A 27890-nucleotide genomic window follows, 5' to 3' on the forward strand; every position below is an offset into this window, starting at 1 on the left:
CTTGCCTGGGGGTGTCTGACCTTCCCCCTCAGCACCAGCTGGACTCAGCCCGACACTTCCACACACTGTCCCAGCGAGCTCCCCACAAGCCCAGGGCAAGGCTCCCCACTTCCAGGGCTCCCAGAGCTCCCCCGGGCGTTAGACACGGCAGCCACAACTCCGAGTGGGAAATGTGTCACCCCGGAGCCAGCACAGCCACCCTGAGGGGACTGGGGGGGCAAGGGACAGAGGCCATCCCTACCGAGGCACAAGGGTGACAGAGGGGAGGGAAATCCCAGCCAAGACATTCATTTTATTTTTTAAGAATAAAAAAAACCCCAAACCAGACAAAACTTCCTGAAAACAGCTTCCTACCTCATAATTTCACAGAAATTAGCTTGGAAACGTCATTTGCTCTCTCCCCTTGCTCCCATACCTGCTCCAGGCTCTGCCCTTTCCCCTCCCCACCCAGTCCCCCCAGGCACAGGCAGCGCCAGCCCGTCGTGCCAAGGGGCTCTGCCCCCCACCCCAATGAGCCAAAACCTCCCTTCCCCTCCACAGCCGGTCCCAGGGAGGGGAGCAGGAGGGTTTGGGCAACCCCAGTGGGCTCGTACCCCTCTTCTCACCCCTGTGGGTACTGGTACCACCCCAAAAAGCTCAGCTCTCCAGCCTGGCGCAGGGATAAGGCGCTGGGAATTTTGGGGGCAGAGGGGGGTGACCCAGCAGAGTCAGTGCCGGCTGTGAGCTCGGGTACCACTTCGCCACCAGCACCGGCCCGGCACAGCCCCCCAGGACCCACCGGCGCTGGGGACCAGCCTGGAGGCTTTAACCCCTCCCGACTGCAGGGTGCCCACGGTCCCGGTGCTAATGAGTTAATAAATTCATTTCTGACTAAGAAATTAGACCCTTAAGAAAAAAATCACCACCCGCTTTTGCCCTCCCCGCTCCCCCCCTCCCCTCCCCAAAATAACCACGGTTTGTTTATGGGTGACCTCCGTGCCGGCACCGAGGCATGTCAGCGGAGGCCGGGGCGCAGCAGGGGCCGGCGGTGACCTGCCTCCGGCGGGCACGGGGGCGTCGGGGGCTTCGGGCCAGGCTGGGGTGCTGCTAGTCCTTGGGTGGCTTCTTGATGCGGGCGTTCCACATGCCGCGCTTGGAGTGGTAGTAATGGTAAAAGTTCCTGAGACGCAAGCGCTCCACCTCCAGCCCGCTCTGAAGGACCCTGCAGCCAGACGGATGGATGGACAGACGCTCGGGGGAGGTGGGAGGGGATGGATGCAGCCCCCCCAGAGGGAGGCTTTACCCCCTCGACACCGCGTCGCCCCAGCCTTGAGCCAGCCTAGCGGAGGGGAGAGCATGTTTCCCCGGAGGGATGCACCCAAGTCAGCGTGGCCAGCCCTGCTGGGGGGATGGGGGGCTGCCAGGGACCCCCTGTCTCACCTGTCCAGGAGCTCCCAGTCCTCCCCGCCCCAGCGGTCTCTGAACTCCTCCGTGTTCATCCCTCCCACACGGTCAAAGTCCGACTTGTATATGCCGAAGAGGCCGAAGCCATTCACCTCCCAGTAGCCTGGAGGGGGGAGAGCAATGAGGCAAGGGGTGAGGGGGGACCCCAAATCCCCAGGCCGTCACCTCTTCACTCTCCCTGCTGCCTGGGAACCATAGAAATGCCTCGTCCCAGCCCCTCTTCCCCCCCTCCTGGGTCTGTCCCCGTCACTGCCACTGTGGGGGTGCACCAGGTGACAGCCCACTTTCAGGGAGCATCGCACCCAGTGTGCTTCAAGCTCCCCTGGGCTTGAATCCCACCTTTCTGAAGCAAAACCAACCCATTCTCCCCACGCATCCCACCCCAACCCAGCACGGCGGCTGCCCCCGGGCAGGTGGGGGACGTTCTCCAGGTGGAGGGGAGGGCGCTCACCATTGGGCTCCCGCGGGGAGCTGCCGCAGCTCAGCCTCATGACAATGGGCGCGTAGGCCAGCTTCCCCTCCACGCAGTGCTTCCGGATGCTGTCCAGGATATTGGGGGGGAAGTGGATGTGCAGGTCGCAGAGGAAGACGATGCTGTGCCCGTCCTGCAGGAGGGGGACAGACAAGGGAGAGGATCAGGGCAAAAAGTTGCACTGAGGCAAGAACTGGTTCTGTCCTCCGGCTCACCTCGACTGTGTCCACACCAGCCTGCAGCCCAGCTGAGCGCTCGAAGTTCCCCGTGCGCCGCAGGTACTGGTAGCTGAGGACAGAGGACACGGGGTTAGGGCTGGTGACCGAAAGGGACATGGCCACAAGTGGGACAGAGACCATCAGTGAGGAGAGGGGACTCTCAGGTGCCGACAACTCGTGCCAAGGGTCCCCCTGCAGAGAGGAGGTTCCTGCATCCCCAACTCCTTTGCGTGGAAAACAAGTTTAAACCCCTAAAAAGGAGGAGACAAGGGGCAGCGAGGCAGAGACCTGGGCCGGGCTGGGGAAGGAGCGTGGGTCACGTGAGCAGCACCACGATGGCCTGTCCCACCAGGAGCAGGCCCACAGACCCCCTGGCAGCCTCTGGGGAGAGGGGTGGGAGCTGGAGCTCGCGCAGGGGGTTACCGGGGCAGTCGGGCATCCTGCAGGGCTTTCTCAACATCCATGTCGTCACTGTCGAAGTCCACCAGGATGACGTTGAAGTTGGTGTCCTTCGTAGCCCCATAGAGGCGGGCCATGTCAGAGATGAACTGCTGGACCCAGCGGGCTTGGTTCTTCACTGCCAGACACAGCCACAAACATCCCTCAGGCTCACCACGGGGGGCCCGAGAGGAACCCCCTCCCCAACCAACACCCCTTCTGCAGGAACGCAACCACCTCAGCATTTCATGAGAAGCGATAACCCCCCTGGGCCAGCTCAGAGCATGCAAAGGGGTTGCCTTCCTCCTGCTGGAGGATTCTGAGGGTGGAGGGAGCAGCAGAGACCCCAGAGAGCCACGTCCTGCTGTCACCTACCGGGCACCACGAAGTGCACCATGACATCCTGCTTCCAGCTGAGCCGCAGTGGCCGGCACAGAATGGGTTTCCCGTAGAGGATGCTCCAGGGGCTCGGCTGGGGCTCAGTGGCCCCTGGGGCTGGCCCGTCGGGGTTGGCCTCAGCGCTGTCATCCTGCTTGCCCTGGTGCAGGAGGACGTAGACGTACTCAGAGAGCCGCACCGTCCGCTGGCCCCGCTCCGCCAGCTCCAGCTCCAGCAAGTAGCGGTTCCCCCGCGCCGTGTCCCGACGCTTCTCCACGTTGACGATCCTCAGGAGGGTGTAGATGCTACGGGGACAGGAAAAGGGCTTGAACACGCCAGCTCTGCTCCCCACAGCTCCCCTGCTCACGGGGTTGGCCCCAACCCACCATCCAGCTCACCCAGCCCCAGGGAGGGGGAAGGCACCTCCCACCTGCGCCCCACTCCCTCCCTACCCTCCGTTCTTCTCGTTGAGCTTCTCCATGTACTGTGCCACCACGTCGACGACCTCGCTCTCACTCAGCTGCAGGTTGCCTGACACGTTGCAGCGCAGATCGTTCCAGTCAGAGCGCAGGAGCTCGAAGTCCACTGAGCTGACACTGAACGTCCTCTGCCAGTTGATGGAGTCCTCCAGCCAGCTCTGCTGCAGCTCCCCAGTCTCGTAGCTGTAGTCTGACACCTCTTCTTCCTCTTCCTCCTCTTCCTCCTGGCCCTTTCCCTCCTCCCGCTGGGATGCCGTCGTCTCTGACATCTTCAGAAAGGATGTCACCCGCGGCCCCTCTGAGCGGGCCGCCTCGGAGGAATTGTAAGCGGCAGTGGCCGCCATCTTGCCTGGGGCAGGAGTCGTGTCCTCGTGGGTCTCCCTGCTGAAGAGCCCTTCGGTCCCCAGGGCAAGGAGGCTGGGCAGTGCCCGCCGCTCGGTGCCCAGCTTGGGCAGCCGTTCCCACCTCCTGCCACCCGTACGGGCACTCTTCCGCCTGGCAGCATCCCTCTCCTTGGAGAGGTTGCTCAGGAGCCAGGGGCTGCGGCGGCCAGGGATGGCACGGAGCTTGCTGGAGGCCATGGGGTGCTTCTGAGGGGTCCTGGAGCGCAGGTGGACTTTCTTCAGAGTCTTTGGGTAAAGGAAGATGCTGGGGAAGGCCGGCTCCTGTGCCGGGGCTTTGCGCTTCCCTGGCTGCAGCCTGGTCACATAAACCTTCTCCTGGGCTTTCCGGGGCTTCTTCTCCTCCCTGGGTGCTGCCACCTTGCTGGGACCCGGCGTTCTGGCTTTGCCACCAAAGATGGGAACGGAGAGGTGGGGTTGGAGGCTCAGGGCCCCAGCATGCTTTGAAGACACCAGCAGCCCCAGCTCATCCTCCTCACCCTCACCGGGATCCTGGGGTAACCAACTGAGCACCCGCCCATGGACCTGCTCCAGTACAGGGCCCACATCCTCCTCCCCGCGGAGGTCCTGGAGGTTGGCCGCTGGGCTGGCGCTGGCCCGGCGGGACGTGCCCCATCCTCCCGGCTGCCCAGGCGTGCCCGCTTCCTCCCGGGCCTGGCCCTGCTTGCGGCGAAAGCTGTAATAGTCCAGGTCGTCTCCGTAATCCCCGGTGACTGGCGGGTTCTCTTTCCCTCTGGCTCCAGGTACTGGCCTGAAGCCCTTCTCCTTGGCTTCAGGAGGCGGGTCTGTGGGCTCAGGGCTGTCCACTCCTTCCTCCTCCTCCTCATCCTCGAGGAAGTCTAGGGAGTAAAGGCAGAGATAAACACCCTGAGTGTCCCAGCCGCTGGGCACAGCCCCTGCAGCATGCTGGCCCAAGGTGAGGGGGCAAAGCTTGTCTGCAGCAAGAGATGAACCTGTGAGTGGCCTCTGGGTGAGGAGGCCCAGGAGCTGGCGGGCACTGAGCAACGCTCAGTGGGGCTGGCAGCTCAGGCTCTGCCCATTAAGCCCCCCAAACCTTGGCTGCAGACACCCCCCCCCAACTCCACACTGCATCTGGCCACATCCTGCTGCCCCCTAACCAGGCCAACCCAGGAGATGCGGGTCCTCAAGAAGCAGGGAGGGTGAATCCCAACCCCAGCATCCTGCAGCACCTTGCGGTGGAGCCAAGAGGGATGGGTGCAAACGGAGCGTGCGGGACTGCTCTGAGCAAGCTGCTCCATGCAGCCCTGCCCTGCTCGAGCTCCCCAGTGCTCCTGGAGCCGCATCTGTGAGGGGCTGGGCTGGTGTAGGAGGACATGGGGTGCTCAGCCCCGTGCCACGCTGACCAGAGACACCCAAAGAGCTGCCAGCATGCAGCAGTGACTCACTGTCTGGGTTGAGAAATAGAAATGCTCGCTGGCGCGGATCCTCCTCCTCTTCATCCATCTTCATGTACTTATAAAAACCAAACCTGGGAGATGGAGAGGGAAGATGAGGTCCCGGAGATACGGGAGGGGTGGGCGCGTGAGGGGACGTGCTCGCACACACGTGAGCTGGCGCAGGAATGTCCCCAGCTGCAGCCTGGCTCTGAAGGGAGCCGGGATTCCCAAAATCCGGGAGTGCTGCCAGGCCTCAGGCTGACGCTGCCCGAGAGACAGGAAAAGAGCCGGCCTGGAGGTGGCCCTTCCATGGGGGACGGAGCTCAGGGACACACAGCTGAGGGTTCCCCATCTCAGCACCGCTCCTCCAGCTCTTTGACACCCTGTTGACATCAGCCCCCTCCATGTGCCACCCCTGAACACCAGCTCCCCAACACTTACTTCTCCAGGTAGAGGGGGGACTCTCTGTAGAAGCACTTGTTCTCCGTCTCCATGTGCGTGAGGCGTGTGAAGTCGTTGGGGTACACGAACGAGAGGTAGACCTGGGGAGACGACCACGCCGCTGTCACCATGGCACACAGTGGGCTTGCTCCGAGGAAGTGCGGGCTGGCGGGGCTAGAAGCCCTGGACCCAAGGCCCTCAACAGCGAGGTGACCCCCAAACACCCCACAGGGCTTTTAACCCAAATCCTTTCAGGTCAAGATGGGGAAGCTCAGCCTGATGCTGAGGAAAGTTTTCTCCTGGATTTAAACCAGGTGCAACTATCCCTGCCCTGGGGTGGGGGCAAAGCGTTCGGCTTGGCCCTGTCTCCCAGGGGAGCACGGCCCCGTCCCCATCCCGGGGACACTTACAAATTGCAGGCCCTGGTAGCGGGCGATGGGGAAGTCCTTCACCACGTAGGTAGGGCTGTAGGCACAGGGCACCAGCACATTTTCCACTCGCGAGGCCTCGATCGCAGGCGCTGAGGAGAAGCAGCCGCAGCTCAGCCCCAGGCCGTGCCCTGCCACCCCTGTAGCTCAACCCATGTTATAGTTTGTAGCCCAAACCACCCCAACTTGTCCCCCCACAGACACCAGCAGAGATTTCCTCCAGCCAGGAGATGGGCAGAAGGCAGGAGGGATGCACTGGGTGCCCGTGGCAGCCAGGTCCTGCCTTCTGCCTCCCCCAAAACCCCACGGAGATGCATGAGGGCCCAGTCCCAGCCACTTACTGAGGAAGAAGGTGTCCCTGGGGTCAGACTTCAGCATGTCAGCCCCGTGCTCATCCTGCTGTGCCTCCCAGAGGTAGCTCCCACTGTGGCTGGCCAAGGTCTGTGGGATGTGCTCCACGTGGTTCATCTTCAGGGACGACTCATCTGCAGAAGGCCAGGACAGGGGCTGAACCCCGTGGGCCTCCTGTCCCAGGAGCATCCTCCAAGGTGGCACCTCCCAACCTCTCCATCCCCTCCACCAAGAGAGCTCAGATTGTGGATTCTTCCTGCTCCCAGGGGAACAAGGGGAGCCAATGTGTTTGCATGAGGGCAAAGCCAGCTCCTCCTGCCCTCTCACACGCTTGCAGACCCCCGTGACTAATCAGCCTAATGATTATTGCCATCAGCTAATGAGGACAAGGGTACAGCTGATCTCAGCCAGGCAGCCCCAGCTCCGATTACAGCATCGCTCACCAAAGACAAGGGGTGGGAACGCTCCAGGGCTTTAACTCCCAAGGACACAGGAATTAAACCGTGAATGTTTGTCCCTGAAGAGGTGCAGGTAAATGTAACATGAGCTGGTTTTGCCTCCTATTCAGGGCGAGGGTGGCGTGTCGTCCTTGGCTATCAACCAGCCCCCAGACCTCCCTGAGGGAGGTCACCTCGCTCCGGTCACCTTGGCTATGCTTGGAGCTGCCTGCCCTGAGCACCCAAGGGTGCTCCCTCCCTCTCCAGGCAGCCCTGCCTGCTGCAGAGCTGCGGGGAACCAGGTGGGTCCTGAAGCAAGCAGGAACCCCCTTCCCATGTCCCAAATTCTCCTGCTTGTGGCAGAGGGCTCCCCAAACACCTCCACGCAGCTGCAGAGGTTGGGCCGCAACCCCCGGCAAAGCCCAGAGAAAAGAAAGGGAGGAGGATGCTCTGCACGTGGCTGGTGTCCTCCAGGCCACAGGGACGGGCTCCCCACGAGGGACGTGGCTTCACCCCGGGCTGCTGCCAGGGTCCAGGGGAGCCAGGGAGTGGCAAAGCAAAGCGGAAAGAGCTGGCGCTGATGGATAGCGGTTGGGGGTGGAATTTATTTGCATGTCATCCATCTCACAGGCACCTGCATCGATACCAGCAATACCCCTCCATCCCTCTTCTCCCCGTTGATCCCCAGCTGCTGCCTGTCCCCTCCTGCCTCATTGACACCTTCCAGGGCATGTTTGATAACCAGCCCTCCAGCGCATCGAGCACTGGGACAGGACCCATCTATCAAGTCCTTTTTTGCTGCCAGGAAAGGGGCAGGAAGCAGAAGATCTATAGATTTAATTAAACCTTGCACCATCCATCCCTGCTTACACAACAGCTCCTCATAACTCAGGGCCAGGCCAGAGCCTCCGTGATCTCATTAGCAGGGACGAGGCCGGAGCCCCCAGAGTGCCACGATTCCATGGCATCACCTCTGCAGCCCATTTTTAGGAGGGTCACAGCACACTCCCAGCATCGCCCCTAACCCCCCCGCAGCCCCTCGCCTCCTTCCCTACAGCCAGCAGAAGCTTGGGGGATTTTGAGAGGCCGAGACCTTCCCTCAGGATCTGATTTCCCAGGCTCTGGTGCCATCTCTCCCCGGCTGCACCAACACATACAGCCCCTCACCGCGGCGGCCCACAGGCACGCAAGGCCCTCACCTGTGTACAGAGAGATGTAGGAGGAGTCAATCACTTCGAACTTCAAGCTGGGGAGGAAAACTCGCCACTGGAAAAAAAGATAAAAGGAGATGGAGACTGAGTGGGAGGGTGGCAGGGGTTCAGGATGTAGCTGCCCCAGGCACCCTCAGATGGGTCCTCCCTGTCCTCCGCTCCCAGAAACTGCCCTGCACTGATCCCAACTCCAACCCTGCAGGAGGGAACCAAGGGAGAGGATTGATCCTGCCCCAGCAGAGACCCAGGCCCATCTCCTGCCCTCACACGAGGCCGTCGGGGATTAGTAGGCACCCGCTGTGTGGTGGGAGAGGGGGAGGCTCCCACGGGCTCTCCCCTCGGCACCGGGGTGCTCCTGGGCCAGCCCCAGCCCCGCATCGGCAGCATCACAGGAGGCAGCTCAGCCACGGGGCAGCTGTGCAGGGGCAACACCAGGGCACGGGGCAGCTTCTCCACGCACCCCCCCCTCCAACATCGGAGAACGTCACAGGGCGGCCACGACACCCCCCGAGGGCCTGAGCCAGAGCGGAGGCGCACAGAGCCCTACAACACCCCTCTGCCCCCCCAGTGAACAGCCGTTAGCAGCAGTTTGCCCTGACAGGAGGGGGCTGCACCCCTGCCCGCACCCATCCAACCATGAGCAGTTTAAAAGCACATCTTGAGCCTTTGTCCGGACAAGCCCTTAAATACCCACAGGGAGAGATGCATCAGGGTCCTGCTTTTTTGTTGTTGCTGTTTCTTTCTGAACATCTGAAAGGCTTCCCTCCCTCCAGGAACAAAAAAAATTCTGCCCCCCTCTATTTGTTTTTCACAGCAGAAATACAGATCTTATCGGGATGGAGGAGATGGAGCCCTGGGAGGGCGAGGTTGAGCAAGGGGGAGGAGAGGCCAGCGAGGAAGGGGTGTTGTCAGCCTCCCTGATGCTTTGCTGGCACAAGTTTGACTCCAGTGATTAATGACTGCTTGGGAGAAAGGAAACCTTTGCTAACGAGCCAACACCTTCCCCTCCCAGAGACAGCAGAGCTCCTGACACACACGCTCCAGGCTTTGCAGCCAAGGCAGGCAAGTTCAGATTTGAAATTCCTGGTATCTTGAAGCGGGAAAAGGAGAAAGGGCCCCACTCCATCACCCCGGCCACCTCTCCCAGCACCAGCCCTGGGATGTGAGCCGGCCAGGTGGGCTGCTGCTGGAGATGAGCCCCAGCTCCGTTGGAGCGACGCTGGCTCGTCCCTGCTGCAGACTGAGCCACCAGCAGCCGGGAATCGTGGCTTTGCTCCAGGATCAAGCGTTTTAACGTGCACTGGGAAAAGCCCCGGAGCCGGCTCCTGGCAGGCCAAGCCTTGAAAGGAGCCCGAGGTGGGTACATTTACTCACGCCAACTTCCACGTGGTCTGAACCTCGGTCGTCTTGTTTGTGGAGCAGCTCGAAGTAGTAGCGTCTGGAGGACATAAGGCTGCGCAGGAGGGGAGGAAGCCAGTTAGAAATCATTGCTGAGCCAACTGCTGCCGCTGCCGGGGCGATGGGAGTCCCCCTGACAGAGGAGACGTCTCAGGGCAACCTCTCTTTCTTGCTCCCATGTGGCTAAGCCCTCCTGGGGCAGGGAGATGGGCAGTGCGGGGTTGGCATCTGCTCCCCCACCCCACTGCTGAGGAGCTTCATGAGATCAGGGGGATCCCCCGTCCCCACCTCATCCTCTGCAGAGGTGGCTGCAGCCCTCAACAGCTTCAAGCCATGGACCAGGGGCACGTTTGTCTGAGCTCCTGTCCCACCCAGACCCCACGTATCGCTTGGGCAGAGAGCATAGCCAGGGAGGAGGAGCTGGCCAGAGCCAGTGTGCAGCCAGCAGCTCTGACTCCGGCATCCAGCCACCCGGGATGGGCAGCGGGCGCAAGGACACACTTACCGGAGGGGCTTGGAGACTTGTGAGCTGAATTTGGTGAACTCTCCTGGCGCTGTCCACTCGGTGCCCAGCTGGGGGAAGGAAGAAGGGGCATGTGTGAGCACCAGGGACAGCAGAGGCCAAACAGGCACAAGGGCCAGACCCCACTGAGCTGTGGGATCTCTCCTCCACCTCCATCAGGCACTATGCTGTGCTGCAGAAAGGCTCTTCGGGCAGGAGGACATCCCGGGAGCTCCACCCCAGGGCTGCTCGTCCCCAGCTGGTGGCACTCCTGCCACAAGAACTTGTCAACAACACCATGATCCCAGCAATGCACAGATGTGATGATGGTTTCCTGTTACACACGTTAGCGCCAGGGAAATCCAGGAATAAGTGTTAAATCTCCTATTCTGGAACATAAGCTGTTCTTTTGTAGCTATAACTGGGATGGGACCAAGGGGCAGATGGTCCTTCAGAAGCCAAACCAGGCCTCGCCAGAGGCAGAGATGAGACCACGCTGAAGTAGCCCAGCATATCCCACGGGGGCAAAGCAGCAGTAAATTTGCCTCTGGCAAAGTCACACATGGACCCCGTACGCTCCCCTGCAGCAAAGGGAGAATTTCTGGTGGCTGAAGAGCACCCACAGGTCTGAAACATCGTTAATTGAGCACCAGGGATCCCCAGAAGGCACTCGGGAAGGTTACTGGCATGCTGGGAGTAAGGAGCAAGGAAGCCCAAGGGAGGAGATGCTCTTGGTGAGAGCTCGAGCATTCCTGGGGTGGGAAAGACAAAAGGCGGAGGACGAGGGCTCGTACCTTGCCCACAAACGCAGCCAGCCGGGAGTTGGAGGGACTGTCGTCAGAGCTGAGCCAGAACTCTGAGTTGTCATCCGATGCCACAGAAAACTGGAAATCCCCTGCAGAGAGCAAAGGAGAAGGTCACTGCAGTGGGACGCAGCAGGGCCAGTGGCGCGGGCCCAGCCCTGGTGCTCCGTTGGGAGGTGGGGAAACAGGGGTGGATGGGCAGAGGTGATGGGGCTGCCCCAGACCCCATGTCCTGGCTCCCCCTTAGATGGGAGCGGGGCTTCGCCTGCCTCTGAAGCAACCAGGAAAAAGGGTCTTGGCTCCAGAAGGACCCTCGTCCCTGGGAGCCAGGGGTTTGAGGACTGTCCCTAAGAGCCCCCCTGTCCTTGGCCCAAGCAGGGAGAAGGAGGCAGCTTCTCCATGTTGCTGCAGGGGGAGGTCAGGCTCCATCACTCACCATCCTTGAAGGGGTGGATGTAGCCAAAAATCCGCAGCCCGTAGTTCTTCCACTTGGGCGACACAGCCAGCTTTTTCACTGTGGTGCGGGTCTGTGGAGGAGAGACACAGACATAGAGGCATGAGCAGTTCATGCCCAGGCTCATACCTGGCACCAACATCCCCCAGCCCACCTCCTCCTTGTTATCCCGGGGTCCTGTGCTGCTGGCACCAGAGAGGACATGGAGGGCCCATCACCACCCAACCTCTCTGTCCATCCCTGCTCTGCTGGGCATTTCCTGCCTCAAACCAAACCAAAACCAAGAGGGAATGGCCTCAAGCTGCGCCAGGGCAGGGTTAGGCTGGCTATGAGGGGAGGAATGGGCTGCCCAGGGCAGGGGGGGAGTCCCCATCCCTGGAGGGGTTGAAGAGTCGGGTTGACCCAGCACTGAGGGATCTGGTGGAGTTGGGAACAGTCAGGGTGAGGTTCATGGCTGGACTGGAGGATCTTCAAGGGCTTTTCCAACCGAGATGATTCTGGGATTCTGTGAAAAAGCTTGCAGACAAAGTCTTGAGGACCAAGCCCACAGCCAGTGGAGACCCAGCAGTGCCCAGAGAAAGATGAGCGGACCCTCCCTCTGACCCACCACCATCAGGCTGGGACTCACATGGGGAAAGAGCGGAAAATGGAGGTTCTTCCTCAGGTGCCTCACGGCTCCTCCACACCAGTCTTCGAAGACGTGCAAGTTTGCCTTCCCTTTGTACTGCGGGATGAGAGAGGGCGATGAGCGGGGTGTCCTCCTCGCGTCCCCCCTCTCCACCCAGGACAGCGTGAGGGCAGGTGAAACACGGGCACGCTGGCCCCAGGACGGGTGGTGGAGCAGGAGGAGAACAGCTGGAGGTGACTTTGGAGCCTGGCACACTACAGGGACATGGGCTGCGGGCTCCCCAGAGTGGGGCTGGGCCACCTCCTCCTCCACCCTCCCCGTGATGCTTCCTGCCACCCACCTGCTCGTTCCAGGGCAAAGCCTGCTTGGTCAGGTTGAGTTTGGGCTGCATCGTGGCTTGGCTGGAGCGTTGGCCTCTGGAAAACCACCCGTCCAAGTCCTGTCCATCGTTCTGCCAGGGAAGCAGGAGGGAGAGATGAGAGATGGGGGGAATCAGGGCCAGCCCAGCTGTGCTTGCAGGAGGTCTCCCTAGATCTAAACATCTCATTTTGGATGTCAAGCATTGCCAAACCGAGACAAAAGCTTTCAAGGCTAATGGCAAAGGAAAGCAGGGGAGCAGGAGGCAGAAGAATATTGGCAAGGTGTCCTGGGGAGCAGTTTCAAAATGTTCCAGCTAAACTAATTTCCCTTCCTCTGCTGAGGAGAAAAACTTCTCCAAAACAGTGAGTTTTCTGTTCATCCGAAATGTTCAACGGCTCTGATGGGCTACTGGAAGTGGATTCTTTTGGGCTCCATCTCCAAGAAAGCAGAAGCAATCTCTATGTCCGCTCCTGGGCAGAGGAAGAGGGATGTTCCCCCACTCCCTCTCTTCCTTTGAAGGGGATTAGATTAATCCAATCGCTCGTCTCCCATAATTTAGAGAGATTAGGTGAGCGTTCACCTGCTCCCAGCTTGCTGAAAAGGCAAGGAAGAGCCAGGCACTCCTGGAGCCCAGAGCATCCCCCTCTTCCTCCATGTTGGCAGTCACATGCAGAGCGGAATGGGCCTGTGCCAACACTGGGCATTGCCCCAACTCTGCCATCACGTCCCCAGGAGCACGGGCGGAGGAGGGACGAGGGACCAGCCTGCACGTGGGGCAGGAAGCGCCACCAGCCCTCTCCAAAGTGACTGCTGAGCTGCCACCCTGTCCTGTCCTGTCCTTGCCTGGGGCGATGAGAAGCTGCGCCTGTCACGTGGGGCCGTGGCTGGTGTCACAGCCCATCGTCACACTCAGCACCAGTCCTCTCCGGGGATGGGGCTGAGGGGACACAGATGTCCCTGCCACCTCTCTTAGGGGGAGTCCCCGCTATCACCCCCCATGGCAGGGAAGGACCGTGGCACCCCCGAAGAGCAGAGCTGACCCTCCAAGTGTGGAGCCCGGCTCTGGGCCCAGGCAAGAGCCGCAGCATCAACAAAGCGCAGCCCATTAGGATGCACAGGACCGAAGAAACAATTAGCAAACTTTGCCTAAATGAACTCATTAGCACCCGGAGTAGGGGAGTGGTGCCCTCAAAAGACCTTATTAGGATGGTGGCGTAATCATGCCATGCATGTTGGAAGGATTCACCCTCCTCCCAAGGGAAAGCCAAGATGCTGTTCCCGCCATCCTCACCCAGCATCAGCCCAGGCTTTCTCCGAGCACCTTGTTTTCCTCCTTTGTCCGTCTGTCCCTTATAAACGAGGAGCTGGGAGAGAGCAGCGCAGGGGTTGTCCCTTGTCACCTGTCCCCCGCCAGCCAGGCACCCCAGCTTCTCCCCATCCTTATTTCTCACAGCCTGATTGCCGCTGAGCCTGATGCCCACTCTCCTTCCCGCACGTGCCTCCACCCCCAGCACCTGGAATAGCCTCTGTCCCTCCGCTGAGAGGGACAGGGACGAATCTCCAACCCACGGGTGTGATGAGTGGGGGGAACGAGCCACCAGCACCCTGCCCTGCCCCAGAGAGAAAGGACCAGCTGTGCTGACAGTGAGATCCACGGGTGGGAGCTCACCAGGAGGAAAGTTTTCTGTCTCCTTTTTTGAAGCAGCGTTTTTTTGCTCCGGTTTGCGGAGTCCTTTGGAGCCAGGCTGTTTGCTTTCAAACTGGAGTGAACTTTTCCCCTGCCCGCCCCAACAGAGGAGACTATTCACAGCCCAGCTCCCCGCAGCTGGGAACAGGGGGTGGGTTATTTGCTGAAGGTGGGGACAAACTGGCCTTTTAATTGCAGAGCCGGGGGTGCTGCAGATGTGCAGTGGCTGAGAAAGACACAGGGCAGGGCGAGGCATAACGAGACGGGCACCGAGGGGGCTCTGGCACAGGGACTTGGTGCTTCTCCCTCTCTCCAGACACAAACTCACCCACGCTCCAAGTACTGGGGCTGGGGAACAGCCCAAGCAATGCCCACCCCGAGAGCAAGGCGCTGCCACAGGGCCGTGCAGCAGTTTGGCAGTGACCTGCTGCTGGGATGGGCAGGGGACACCCCACGGCTTCCTACCCCTGGCACCCGCCTGCCCTGCTCCAAAGCCTCGTGGTGACAACACATTGAACGGGGGACAGCAGGGTGTGGAACGAGGGCTCGGTGACAACAGGGTGTCCTCGTGGCTATGATGCCAAGTGTCTTGGTAAGGAGAGATCTTCTCTCCAGCTTCTGCTTGGAGCCCCCACCTGGGGCACACTGGGTCCAGTCTGGGGCTCTCCAGTCCAGGCCAGACAGACGGAGGTTGGCACGAGGACACAGAGGTGGCTTTGCCCAGCAAAGCGGGACCGTATCGCCACAGACAGCTCCATGAGAGAGAGCAGCAGGGAAGATGATGCCAGGCCCCTCTCAGAGGAGCACAGCAACGGGACAAGAAACACAACACTCAAAGTTTCAGCAGGATATCAGGGATTTTGTTTACCCACCACGAGGGTGGCTGAGCAGAATGGAGAGGTTGTGCCCTCTCCATCCTTGGATCTACTCAGCGGGACCAGGCCTGGTGCTGGGAGGGGACTCGGAGCAGTGACCTGCACAGGGCCCTTCCCACCCACCCATGCTCCAGCTCTCGTTACCATCAGCTCCTCCTCATGGCTCTCGCTGGACTCCTCAGCTTTCCTCCGCCGCGCCGATGCCCGGGCCACCGCCGGCCGCCTGACGGGATCGGTCACCTCCCCCAGCCTCTCGCCATCTGCGAAGGGAGCAGGAGAAGGAGTGAGACTACCTGTCGCATCCTCCCCATCCCGACACCACCCCTCTTTTGGGGACACCCCCTCACCCTGGCGCAGGAAAGGGCTGGCGCTGCCAGCGGAGAGGGATACAGGGGACAGCAGCGAGGGGCTCTGGCTGTGAATTCCCTCGTTACATCTGTACTAAGCAGCCTGCAGCAGCTCATCAGCACCAGGTTTAATTACACCCCCGCAGCCTAGCTCACAGCCCTTGATGTAAGACACGGCCAGGATAAGCTCCTATGGGATCTGGCTCCCCATCCAGCCAGGGGGACACAGCCCAGCTCCTCTACCCACCCCGGCTCTCCCGGGGCATCCCACAGCTCTGCCCAGAGCACACTGACTCCGAGCCCCCTCAACATATTCTCCTCAAACCCATCTTCCCACCCCCCAACACCTCGCTAAAGGTACGACCATGAAGCCCTCACCGACAGCCCCATCATGGGCAACGTCGTTACCGTGTCCTGCATTAATTACCCCAACCTACGGTCTCCCCTCTGCAGCTCACACCCATCTTCCTCGGGCTGCAAGGGCAGGTTTATTTTAAACTGCCCTCGCTTCCCAGCATCAAAATAACCAACTTCTCCCAAAAGAATGGCACAGACATGGAAAATGTATTAGTTATTCCGTGGAGGGCACATCCCCTTTCTCTGACTCCAAACTTTTTAGACAGGCGCCCCAAAACCCGGTGGAACGGCAGAAGTTGGCTGTTTGACTGTCGTTGCCTGCTCGGCGTTTCAAACGGGCATCGGGGAAGCCCAGCAGATGCTGGAAGAGGCGGGTGTCTAAGAGCCACCGCCGCCACCCATGAGTCCCCCCCACAGCTCGGGGTGCCCTCGGAGCTCCCCCCTCCCACACCATTAGTATTCCAGTGGCCACGCAGCCCACGTCTCCTTGGAGATGGCAGCACAACTCCCACCCCCACCGCGGGGACAGGAAATTAAGCTCTAAAGCCCCTTCTTCTGCTCTCAGCCATTCTTTGTCCCTGGCAGCTCCGGCTCTCTCCTGGCAGCCCGTTGCCTCCCTCCAGCCGCCCTCCTCCCCTCACACATCTTCATCTCGCGGCCTGAGAGAGTGATGGGGAGCACGGCAGGGAGGAGCAGAGCCGGGGCCAGCGCTCCCCATCCCTCCCAGGGATGCTCCTGCCAGCACAGGCGGTCAAAATCAAACTGATCCTCGCTACACTGAGGCCGCAGATGCTGCTGCTCCACTGCGAAGGCAGGGGTCGGTGTTATTTCCCCCCCCTCGATGCTGACTTGTGGATTAATCATGGCCATGAGGAGGAATAAAGTGCTGCACAAGGTGGGGGGGACACACTGCAAGTCCTGGCCCCAGGATGAACTAACCCCCCGCTGCCAAGCCCTGCGACCCAGCCACCAAACTGAGCCAGCAGCAGCCCAGGCCGCACCCACGGGGGGTAACGGAGGCGGGCACCCCTCCTCGCTCACCCCTTATTTACCTCTGGGTGCCACACCTGGGTTTGAGCCCCTGCTACAAGGCCCTGGGTAAACTGGAGCAAGGTTATGTGATATAAATTAGAGCAAAAGGGGTTAAAAAGCCATGCGCTCCCCCGAGCGAGGCTGCGCAGGGTCTGTCCCAAAGCCGTGAGCCCCTGGCCAGCTCCCAGCCCCAGCCCCCAGCTCCATCCTCACCAGGGACCCGCTCAAGCCACCGTAAAGGAGCAGGACAGGGCTTGTGCTCCCTACCCCAGTTTGCATCTAAATTAAATGCCACTGCTGCTCTGATGGGGTTTAAGTAATACCGAGGCTCAAAACCCATGTGCCTTCAGCAAAACCCTCTCTCTTCTTGGCGGGGAGGCAAGTGCTCACCCCGAGAGGCACCTGCATCCTGGGAGGAGCGAAAGCACCAGCAAAGCCCAGGAAAAAGGCTCCCAGGCTTCTGTGCTGTTGTTTATTCCCCTGTAATTTAAATATTGGATAGGAAAGGCAAGGGCAGCCTATGACAAACACCCTGTGCCTCAGCAGCCTGGGTGGGAAATGGAAATAAACGTCACCCTTGATAAGGTGAGGGCAAGGGTACCTTGTGCCAACAAGCATCACTTTGCTCCCCCCCCCGAAAATGGAGCCCCTTTGGTCTGAACCTCACCACTGCAAGAGAGGGTTGCAGGAGTAGAAGAGGAGGGAGAAAGCAGTGCGGGGAGGAGGAGGGTTTCAGTCCTTCCCCCCCTGCTCAGTTTCCTCCTGCACATCCTCCCTGCACCCTCCAGCACAGGCCGTGGGCCGTATCCAGCCCAGCTGCTCCCCCAGCACCCCCAGGATGCACAGCCAGCACTGCCGCACCCAGTAGTTCTGCTCACCTGCCTCTTTCCCTTTGTCAGGGGCCAGAAAGAGCCACACAAAGGTGGGAAGCAGGGGTGAGAGAGCATGGGGGGGTGTCTGGAGGATGAGCAAGGGACCTGCTCCCTCAGGGCCAGCATTCCCCGGGGGATGATGGCAGGGAGGCACTAAGAGCTCTTCACCCAGCAAGCACGGGAGCGATGGTAACGCTTCCAGAGCAGCGCGAGGAGGGGGCCAGAGGTGCCATCACACAAACATCTGAGCCCCAGCAGCCTCCAGCAGTGAGCCAGGGCCAGGAACAGTCCTCAGGATGAGGCCCGGGTGTGCAAGGGAACAAGTTCTGACCCCACTGCCCAGTGCAGAGACCCGGGCAATGCCTTCCCCAGAGAGAAGAGTCTCCCCGTTATCACAGCCACAGAAACCCACCCCATGCTGCCTCCCCCTCTGCCGGGAAGCACAGAGGGGCCTTTCACACAGCAGACTCCTGTCCCCCCCTCTTGCCCTCGGCTGACGGCGCACAGCTCACTCGCCCTGAACACTGCCCCTTTCTTCGCTTGGGCGTCGGAGCCGGGAATTCTCCTGCAGCTTTCTGGACCCTTTCCAAACCCTCCAACGTGGTTAGAGATGCCCCTCATTTACGCTTCCTCCTGCATCTCCTAATTGCTCCTAACGTGTCTCCCCTCCACAGTTACACCCTGCAAGCTCGCTCCGCTCTCACCCCCACCTACCCAGACCAGGGGTAAACCCAGTGTCGGCCCAGCAAGCCGAGCTGCCTTGGCACAGAGCAGGGAAGCTCATGGGAGCGTCCGCAAAAGGATCAGGGCTGGGATTCCCAAAATCCCCAGCTCCTGCCCTCCAGCCCCAACAAGCTCCAGTGGCTCCCCAGGGAGATGTGGAGTGGGACAGGCTGGGCATCAGGCACCCACGGATGGAGCCACCAGAGAGGAACTGCCGGGATGGGCTGGTGGTCGGGCAACGCCTCAGCACACTCTGCCCAGCTCCATGTACAGCCACAGCTCAGCTTCCTGTCTCAGAGGTGCTCACGTGAGGACAAAAACCCCTGAGCAGCTGATGAGGACTCTGCAGGGACAGAGAATATTGGCTCAGCGGTGGGGAGGGTGCTGGAGGAGATGGCAGCACCGCCCAGGACCTCCCAGCATCCTCCCATTCAGCACAGGTAGGCAGTCAGTCTGATGCTGTGTGTCCTGGCGAGCGATGCTGAGCCCCGGAGGCTTCAGGGGTGAGAATCCTTCACCTGGGAGAAGCCTCCGGCAGCAGCACTAGACCGTCAGGACCCTTTGTCTCTCTTCCCTCTCAAAAGAGACCCCGAAGGGCACCAAGTGTCTGGGTCCAGCCAGCGAGTGGAGAAAGGACCCCAGCCCCGAGTTTCCAAGCACATTGCTGGGTGGGATTCAGGGCATGGTCCCTGTACTATTTCCAACCCCTTTCCCACCAAACTGACGCTCCAGAGTGGACACGTGGAACCGCATCCCCCTGAAATACAACCCTCTGTGGGGCTGCCCATCCTCTGCCTGCCCCACACCTCCCTGCCCAAGCCCAGCTGCCTGCAAAGTTCCCAGCCCTCATAAAGATGCAGATGAGCTGGCTAGAACTAGGGAGGGCTGAAAAAAGTATGATATTCATGCAAAAAGTCATGTCTGAGCTCAAACCACCAAAATGTTGTCCTAAAAAAAAAAAACCCCAACACTATTTAAGCTGCAATTTGGAAGTGTCCCATGGGGTCTCCCGGGAGCTGTGGTTTGGTTTGCCAGGCCCCGTGTCGCCTTGGCCTTGGCCAGCCTCCCCCTCAGTGGGGCACGGCCCTGTGCCATGGGGGCACACTGGTGACAGCAGCCTACAGTTCCCCACCAGCTACCCCGAGGAGCAAACCATGACCAGAGCGATGGAAAAGGAGATGGCTGGATTTAGCTCAGCGCTCCAAGAAATCCCAACCTGGGGTGCCCATCTGATCTCCTGTCTTCCCATTCCTGCAGCAAAATCTGCACTGGCTGGGAGATGCCAAAGCGAACCGGAGCTGCCGCCAGCCCAGCCGCGAGCTGTCTCGCCACTGTCCATCCCTGCAGCGCCGGTGGACTGGGTTGTAACAGGCTGCCAAAACCCTCCAGGTGTGTTCAGAGCTGCATCTTAACCTAGATCCCTAACCCTGGGGAAAAAGATGAGCTGGGAAGCAACCCCACCATCCACACGCGGAAGACACGGAATGGCCAGGAGAAACCCAAATAGAGCTTGGGGCATCCCCATCAATGCCAAGCCCTGTTCTCTAAACCAGAGCTGGGTTTTACTACTCACAGAAACGCGAGCCTGGGATTTGCTGCTCTGCTCAGCACCCCAGCGCTGCCCCCAGCACACCCCTGAGCCCGGGTGATGGGTGAGGCATGGGCTGAGTGCTGGCCCCAGGCGCAGGGCAGCTCTCCCTGCTTGGTGTGGGGAAGGATCCTGCCTGAGCAGCCAGCCCCGATGCTCAAAAAGATCAGGCAAAGCCTTTGGAGGCTAGAAAACCCAAGGGCCTGGATTAATTCCCTTAATTCCCACTGCCAGCTGCTGCAGGAAAACTTGGGACCAAGACAGGAGATTGCTGAGGGACCTTCATAGGCATGTGCTGCTACCACACCTTCCTCAGAGGATACAAACCCAAGAGGAAAGGCCAGGGAGGAGCTGGGATGGGATGGATGCCCTGCACCTCCATGCCATGGAGAAACACTCAGGAACAGGCTGGAAACACCAGGACAATGGTCAGGATGCTGAGAACCAGGTTTTGGGCACACTGAGTACCCCAAGTCTGAGCTGACATCCTCCACCCAAGCGAGGCTGCTCCTCATCTCTGAGCTCCTGTGGGATGCTTCTGAGCAGTCCAAATGCAGAGGAATGGGAGAGGGACAAAGCTTCTCCGGCATCCAGTCCAGCTACTCCAAGTCTGTCTGCATGGCTGGGAAACACTGCAAGTAAAGCAACCCTTGCTCACACAGACCATCACATCCATCCCCTCCTTTCCCATGACAAAAAAAACCTCAAACGCTACCAAACCAACAAGCCCACAAAGAAAGTGGGAGAAAAAAAGCACCTTTGGGAAAAGCACGGTGGTGGAAAGAGAAGGGCTGGGGCCTCACTCATGGTGGCATGTGAAGCTATGACCATGCCAAAGGGGAACACCAAGCTCATGTTGGGAGGATGACAGTGAAAGAGGGATGACGGCAGCGACTCAAGCCAGAAGACATGCTGGGGATGCGGGAAGTGGGTCAGCAGCTCCAGGAAAACCATCTGGAGCATCTGCCAAGGGTTCAGGGAACAGAAAAGGAGAACAGCCCAACCCCGACACCTTCCCAGGACAAGGACCGGGGCAGCTCATGCTGACCTCTCCTCCTGTGCCCACCTTCAGTTAGTCCCAAAACACAAAGCAGGTCAGGATCAGGGGCAGAGTGATGCCCGGCAGGTGCCATCTCCACAGGAGCCCTCAAGAAGAAGTACCCTCCCTAGGCTGCTCATGCCCATCCTCGGACCTCAGAGAGCCGCAAATGCTCCTGCTGTCCCCTGCAACGTGAGTGGCAGCATCCCTCCGGCCACGCAGGACCACTCCACGCCCTGGCGCATCCTCCCATAATGCTGTCATGGGGCACAAAAGCGAGCCCACCGCCCACCCCCGAGCTCAACCTCTCAAGGGCTGAACCTGCCGTGACAGGACTCAGGGAGCAAAACGAGCAGCAACGTGATGCCGGGTGACATTTAAACCCAGACACAGCTGCAGCAAAGGTGGCAGCGTCGGCATTTTTATTAAACCCACCGGTTTAATTACTGACAGCCCAGCGCTCTCCAGCACAGACAGAGTCTCCGAGCCAGGCGCCAGAGAAGAGAAGCATGAGCTGCTGCTTGGGAGGGGCCCAGATCTCCCCCCATTTCCCCCAGCTCACACCCCACCGTGCATCCATCAGCCTCCGGTCCCCAGCTGCTCCAGCATCGTTTCATTCCGCACCCGCTCGCAGCCTGAAGGTTTTGCTTCCTGGGCCGCAGCCTCCGGAGGAGGTTACTCACAGCCTGCGACGTGCTGGGAATCGGGCAGAATTCATTCCGCCCTGAACATATTTCAGCCTCCAAACTCGCCCTGCAGACAGCCTGTGGGGTTCACCAGTTCACCTGCTGGCTTTCCAACTGGTTCCAGCCAGCACTTGGTTCACCTCCACCGGCCCCGGGTGTTTTTAACCTTCCCCTTATCTTCAATTTGGCAGCTAATTCGGCTGAGCTCTACCCCTTTGCAGAGACCATCCGCTCCTCATTATCCTACCCCCCCAAATCCTCCTGCACGTCACACTCGTGCCAGTCAGCACCCGGCTCCCCCATGTCCTTGCCAGCCAAAATCCCCCCGTCCTGCCATTGCCAAGGCAACCAGCCACCAATACCTCAGGGTGGCTGCTCACCCCCTCCCAAACTGCAGCTCTGGAGACACCGGCCGTGGTGCAGGGAGGGGACGGAGGGGAAGGACAAAGTTCCCCAAACACCAACATGAAGCGCTCCCTGTGCTTGGGAAAAGCCCATACCATGGAGCATGGAAAGCGTTTCACCCTCCCTGAGCATCTACGCCTTCAGAGAAGAGAGCTTTCCTAATAAAAAAAAAAAAAAAATCCCTACCCCAGCCCTCGCAGCCGTCACCTCCAGGCCAGGGGAAGCCGAGGGCAATGGCAGCACCAGGAACGTGTGTCACCCACTGAGACCACAAGGCTGGTGGAGAAATCCCGTGGAGCTGAGAGACCTGGCTTGGCCCCCCCGGGCTTCCCAGAGGCCCCTTCTGTAGGGATCTGCCTTTTTCCCAGACACTGAAGCAGTGACCGGTGACCCCGGAGCATCAACAGCTCTGCAGTTAAAAGACTTCAAAGGAAGCCCCAAGAGGAGGAAAACAGTGCAGGAAATGAATTGACAGCAAATGCCCACATTAAAGGGGATGGAGAATATTTTTTTATCAGGTCGTTTTATGTCTTTCTTTTAACGTTTTAAAAAGGACTTAAGCTGCCAAGACTTGGAAGAGCCCCCATGGCTGAGGGGCAATGAAGCGCTTAGCTCCCTTCTCCTGCCACCACCGAGGTCCAGCGGGACCTGCTGCCCCCTCCCTGCACAGACACAGGTGTGCTGGAACCAGCCCCTCTGCCCAGGCTCCAGAGCAAGAAACGTGCCCGCAACATCCCTTCCCTGGGGAGGGACTACGCAGCTCCTGGGAGGGCAAAGCAAAGGGCAAAGCATCCCCAGAAATACAGCTGCACCCCTGCTGCTGCTCCCCTCCTGGGAGTATTTTGGGCAGAGGGAGCAGGACCCAGGGCCAGGGTTATAAAGCCCTTTTCCCCGGCCAGGGGGGCAGAACCAGGCTCCCTCCACGCTCTGACTTGCTGGTCACTGTGGGCAAGAGGACGGGCTCCAGCACCTCAGGGTTCACACATGGTCACTCCAGCGCGCCACGACCCCTGGACAGATGGTCAGAGCAGAGACAGGATCAGGCTCAGGCCTCTGACCGCTCCCAGAGCCCAGGTGCATCACAGCCAGCCCCCAGCCCCCCCAAACCAGCAGCAGGAGGGCAGAGTTAAGGATAAATTATCCCAGCATAATCCATTTGTTTTCACTTCACTATGAAGCCCTGCAATTCCCCACCTTCCCTGGCTTCAGGGGACATTTTGGGGGGGTCACTGCCTGGCTGGGGAGAGGTGCTGCCACAGGGCGGTTCAAATCCAGTCGTGCCTGTGAATAGCCAGATTTTTGCCTCTCAACAACCCAAAATAGGCACATGCCAAATTTTTCCCATACTTCTCCCCCATCACCTGCCAAAAAGCCCCAAGATGCCCCCAGCCCCCCCCAGCCAAAGGACAGGGCTCACTTGTCCTTCCGTCCATCCGCCTCCTTTTCCATCCAGCTCACTCTTGGCAGGTCCGATGCGGTGACAAAGAGCCAATTCAGGGGAGCGGGGCACCTGAGAGGAGCAGGGCAAGGAGCCCAGGGCAAACCAGGCCACAGCCCAGCAGGGAAGACAGGGGTTGCAGGGCTCCCGCCTGGAGAAACAGCCCCAGTGACACCAAAGTCAGCCCGTCCCCCCGCCCCAAACCTCCCTGTTGGGCAGCAGAGATGGGCCCAGCCATCCCCAGCACCAGGACCCCACGCCGAGGGGGTGTCCATCCAGAGAAAGTGGCCTTTTCTAGCAGGGGTAGCAGAGCGGGATGATGCTGACAAAGAAAAGCAGTGCCCAGCCTCCTCATGAACCCTGCTGCCCTTCCTCTTCAAAGGGCTCCTTCTCATCCTCTTCCCTACCTGCTCTCGGTATCCCTGACAAAAGGAACAAAACCCACCGAGGTTTGCAGCATTTCAGCCTCCCAATTAAAATCAAAGGCAACATCACGACCTCCCTGCCCAAGAGAGATGCGTTATTCCCTGCAGCTCGGGGGAAACACGCCTGCGCATCATCCCAAACCTTCGCCCTCCTCCCCCTGCGCGAGACCCCAAAGGACAGTCCCCAGGGAAGGACAAGGCTCTGCGGGCAGCAATGGGCTGAGCAAAGGAGCACCCAACCCATCCCTGCTTCTGCCTCAGAGCACCATGCAGAGGGGTGTCCCCCGCTCCTGCACGCCAGGCGAGGCTCACAAGGACACGCACAGCCGGACCCAGGCAGTGCTGCACGCCCCAAGGGTGTCAACAACCCGGCCGGGTTTTCCTCCTCAGGTGGCTCTGCTTGAGCTGTGAATCGGCTTTTGCCTTCTCCAGCACGTCCTGGGCTCCCCCAGCCACAAAACCCTCCCTAAACCCTGCTCCCAGCACTGCTGCTCATTCAGTGCCACCAATGCCCCTGTGAGATGGCTGCCAGGGCAGCAGGACCAGCCCCGCACCCCTGCCAAGAGCCGTTTCAGATTTTTACTGTATTTTTTTCCCCCTTCTTCCTTTCCTTTCTTCTTTTTTTTCCATTCCACCTGGCACGCCAGCGTTTCCACCCCATTGACTCGGAGCGGTTTCCAGCCGGGAGAACACCGTAATGGCCTCATTATTTCAGATGAGGAATCTGTGTGTTCAATTAGGCAGAGAAGGGTAATTATCTACTTGTAGAAGATAAGGAAAGGGGGGGTATTTTATCAGGGACACAGCACCAGCACAGCTCCCAGCCAAGTCCCCAGATGCCCCAGCTCCATGTGTGACACCGGCTGGGCCAAGGGGACACGGGTACACCCCGAATAATCACCCCGCACCTTTGCTGTGCTCCCCAACACGTGCCAACCCCACTGCCGCCACTTGGCCTGGTCCCCCCACACCCTACACCCCTCCAAGCTGCCGAAAGCCTCGTGCCCTGCACCTTCAGCCTCCAGAAGGTACCTCTGCTGGGCGACACTTCATTAAATGAATAATTAACCTTTTTTTTTATACAACTTCTGCCAGGTGAGGCAAGCTGGGCAGCATCCTCAGCAGCAGGCAGACAGGTTCTGGCTCACAGTGGGCCCTTCCCCCCCCCCAAAGTAATCTCCAAATCTCAGACACCTTTTGGTGCACAGCCCCCTGCGGTGGTGCTGAGAAGCCCCGCAGCCCCCCCAGCCACCTCTCCCCACCCAAGGACAAGTGAACCCCTGTGCCACACACCAGAGCTCCCCGCAGACCCCATGGATTGGGGAGGAGGATGGAAACGGGCCAGCCAGGAGGGCACGGTGACCCTCCCCTCCCACTCGCTTGCCCCAGCCCAGGGACACCCGCTAAGCCTGGGGGATATCGGCTACCGGCTGCTTTCCGTCGGGGATGCAGCGCACGCCGCCGGCCGCACTCCCCCGCCAGCTTGGGGGGTGTCTCCTGCAAAAGACAGGAGATGGAGATGAGCAAACCCCAGCCCACCATGGCAGGACCCCCATGGCCTCAGGAAGGGAGCGTTTCCCCCAGCGTGGCACGAAGGTGGCTTCAACACCAGTGAGGTGAAGGGGGAAAACATCTCTGGGTAGAGGGGGCTGCCCCAGAGCCCTCCTCCAGCACAGCTCTGCCTTTCAGCTCTCCCCACACTCAGCCCCAAACCCTTCACTCTCCCTCCAAGGTCTCATACCAAGCATTTTCTTGACTTTTTTTTTTTCTCTTTTTTTTTTTTTTTACTCCATTCAATATTTTTCCAACTAAACCAGCTTCCTGACTCTCCCACTCTGGCTCTCTGCTGAGTTGCAGCACCAGGACAAGGGTGACTGAACCCCCTTCCCCAGTCTCCACCCAACCCCTCTCCATCACCCCACTTCCAAAAAGGCTCAGCAAGACCAAAACTCCAGCTTTGCTACACGCTCTCCCAGGCTTTAGGCACCGATGGGAAAGTCCCAGTGCAAGAGGTAGCATCTCCCTGGAGTCCGGTCCTGGACAGCGGAGAGGGGCATGACCCAGACCAGGCAAGGCCCAGCTTTCCCTGGGGAAGCACCCACCTCGCCACACCCCACGGGGCCAGAGGAGACCCCCGTGCTCCCCACGGCACGGGGCAAACCCAAACCCCATCGCCGCACCAGCAGAAAATGCTGCTGGAGCGCGGAGCTGGCCCGGCACCCCCCAGGCCACGATCCCCCCACACCATCCCCACCTCTTTCCCCCGCCTCCTGCGGACTTTCTTCTCCCCCAAAGCCCCCCTCCGGCTCACAGCCACAGGGTTTCCCCTCACTGCTCCAGCAACCCCACAGCCCCCCTCAGAGCACCCCAAGGGGCCAGCTGGGATGCGGGGCACATAGGGAGGCGGTGGGGGAGAGCGGGAGTAGGCACCCACCACATTCAGCACCCGAAAACAGACCAGCATCGCTTCCTGCATCCCCCCTCAGGAGAAAAACCTTGTCCCACCCTCGTGCCGCTGCACCCCAACACCCGGAGGGACCCCGACACCCAGAGGGACCCCGACCCGCGGTGTTCACAGCCAGGCAGCCACAGAGCTGGGGACCCCACACCACCACCCCCCCGCCCAAGGCTGCTGGTCCCGAAAGAGGAAGGACTAAGCCCTCCTTAACACAAGGATAATTGCGGGGACACGGGGCAGCCGCTGGCGGTTACTTCTGTAACTTGTGGCTTTTCCATTAAGCACGACCCTGCAGCGGAGAAAAGAAAACAAGCGGCGCAGCCTCCCCATAACCCCTCCTTTGAGGCGATGCACAAGCAGCCTCATTTCCTGCTTCTCTTTATTAGCATTATCCCGATTTCACTGTAAGGCCCCAAAATTTGCAGGATCATGCTGCTGCTACGGTCGGAAACTTTGGGTTTGCCAGCTGAGATGCTTCACTGGACTCCAGAACTGCCCTAACCCGCTCGGGAAAGCCATTTCTTGCCTAAATACACACTAACTCTCATTTCTTTTATTTTTTTAGGACAAAAACCGCTAGGCGAGTTCAGTCCGACCAGAAATGTTACAGCTCAAGTTTCAGCCAGCACGTATTTCGTGCAGTTTTATGCCCCCCGAGCAGCCCAACAAGGTCTGCAAGGGTAAAGCCAGGAGCAATTAAGCACAAAGCCAAATCGTAGGGCGAGGGCTAGCACCTGCCCCTCCGGATTAGCCATCCCGGATGGCATCCCCGGGCGTCAGCCGAGGGCTGGGGGAGGAAGGATTTTTTTCGGATAGAGAAGCACGGGCTGAAAAAGTGTTGAGAAAGGATGGGAGGGTTTGGTTGGCCCTTCCAGACAGCGACGAGTGGCTATAAATGGCCTTCTTTGTCATCGCAGCCAGAGCGGCGGTGGAAAAACGAGGACGGAGCCGCTCAAGGCGGGGATGGGGGGGCGGGGGGAAGAAAAAACCCGCGACAGGTTTGGGAACCCTTGTGGGTCTCCTCTGGTCACCCCGGTCCCTGAAGGGGCGAGTTCGGGGCGCGATGCCCGCGGTGGGGTCCTGCAGGACCGACAGCCGCCGTTGGGATGGGGGGGGGGGGGGGGGCGCTGTCTGGCGCTGGGGGGCCAGAACGGAGCCGGGGGTCCAGAACGGATCCGGGGAGCGGCGGGGGGATGCTCGGGACACCCGGCGTGGTGGAGGGCACCCGCCACCCTTTGGGGGGGACCCCAAACCCCACCGAGGGCTCGCACCGAGGGGTGATGGGGATCGGGGTGCCCCCCGCTGCTACCCCGGGTTGGGGGGGTATGTCCCGCGCCCCCCCCCAGGTTACCTCTGCCGTAGGCGAAGGGGAGGCGCAGGGCGCGGCCCTGGCGCACCAGGCTGATGTGGAGGTAGGTGAACCAGACGGCGAAGGTGAGCAGCACCAGCAGCAGCAGCAGCTTCAGCTGCTTCCGGAGCTTCTTCACCGGGAGCCGCGGCATCCTGCCCCCCGCATCGCCCCCCCCGCCGCCGCCGCCGCCGCCGCCGCCGGCCTAGCCCCGGCCCATCGGGCCCCCCGCCCGTCCAGCCCGCTCGCTACGGGCCGGCTGCGAGGGCCGCGGGGCGGCGGCGCGGCTCGGCGCGGTGCCCCCCGCCCGCCCGGTGCATCGCCGCCGCCCCGTCGCGCCGGCACCCGCGGGTGGGGGAATGAATGAGCGG

General features: G+C 60.3%; 1 protein-coding gene across 1 annotated transcript; it reads right to left on the reverse strand.

Annotated features, from left to right (window-relative positions):
• Positions 1-278: 278 nt before the first annotated feature.
• B4GALNT4 (beta-1,4-N-acetyl-galactosaminyltransferase 4) lies at positions 279-27673 on the reverse strand. The gene is made up of 20 exons (XM_074918512.1): positions 27523-27673; positions 14946-15061; positions 12220-12330; positions 11880-11975; positions 11234-11324; positions 10789-10889; positions 9998-10065; positions 9469-9547; positions 8083-8149; positions 6437-6580; positions 6078-6187; positions 5668-5768; positions 5236-5318; positions 3402-4668; positions 2947-3254; positions 2557-2710; positions 2131-2203; positions 1895-2048; positions 1420-1546; positions 279-1201 (listed from the first exon to the last, which is right to left on the reverse strand). The coding sequence occupies exons 1-20, from the start codon at positions 27671-27673 to the stop codon at positions 1087-1089; spliced, it is 3516 nt and encodes a 1171-aa protein (XP_074774613.1). The 3' UTR covers positions 279-1086.
• Positions 27674-27890: the final 217 nt, after the last annotated feature.

The sequence above is a fragment of the Athene noctua genome, chromosome 14 (assembly GCF_965140245.1).
Source record: "Athene noctua chromosome 14, bAthNoc1.hap1.1, whole genome shotgun sequence".
NCBI lineage: Eukaryota > Metazoa > Chordata > Aves > Strigiformes > Strigidae > Athene > Athene noctua.

Coding starts and splice junctions, on each gene's coding strand:
- B4GALNT4 (XM_074918512.1), bottom strand. CDS start 27,673: ATGCCGCGGCTCCCGGTGAAGAAGCTCCGGAAGCAGCTGAAGCTGCTG. Junction 11,325..11,879: donor ATTTTCCGCTCTTTCCCCAT/GTGAGTCCCAGC, acceptor TCTCCTCCACAG/ACCCGCACCACAGTGAAAAA. Junction 6,188..6,436: donor CAGGGACACCTTCTTCCTCA/GTAAGTGGCTGG, acceptor GCTTCTCCTCAG/CGCCTGCGATCGAGGCCTCG.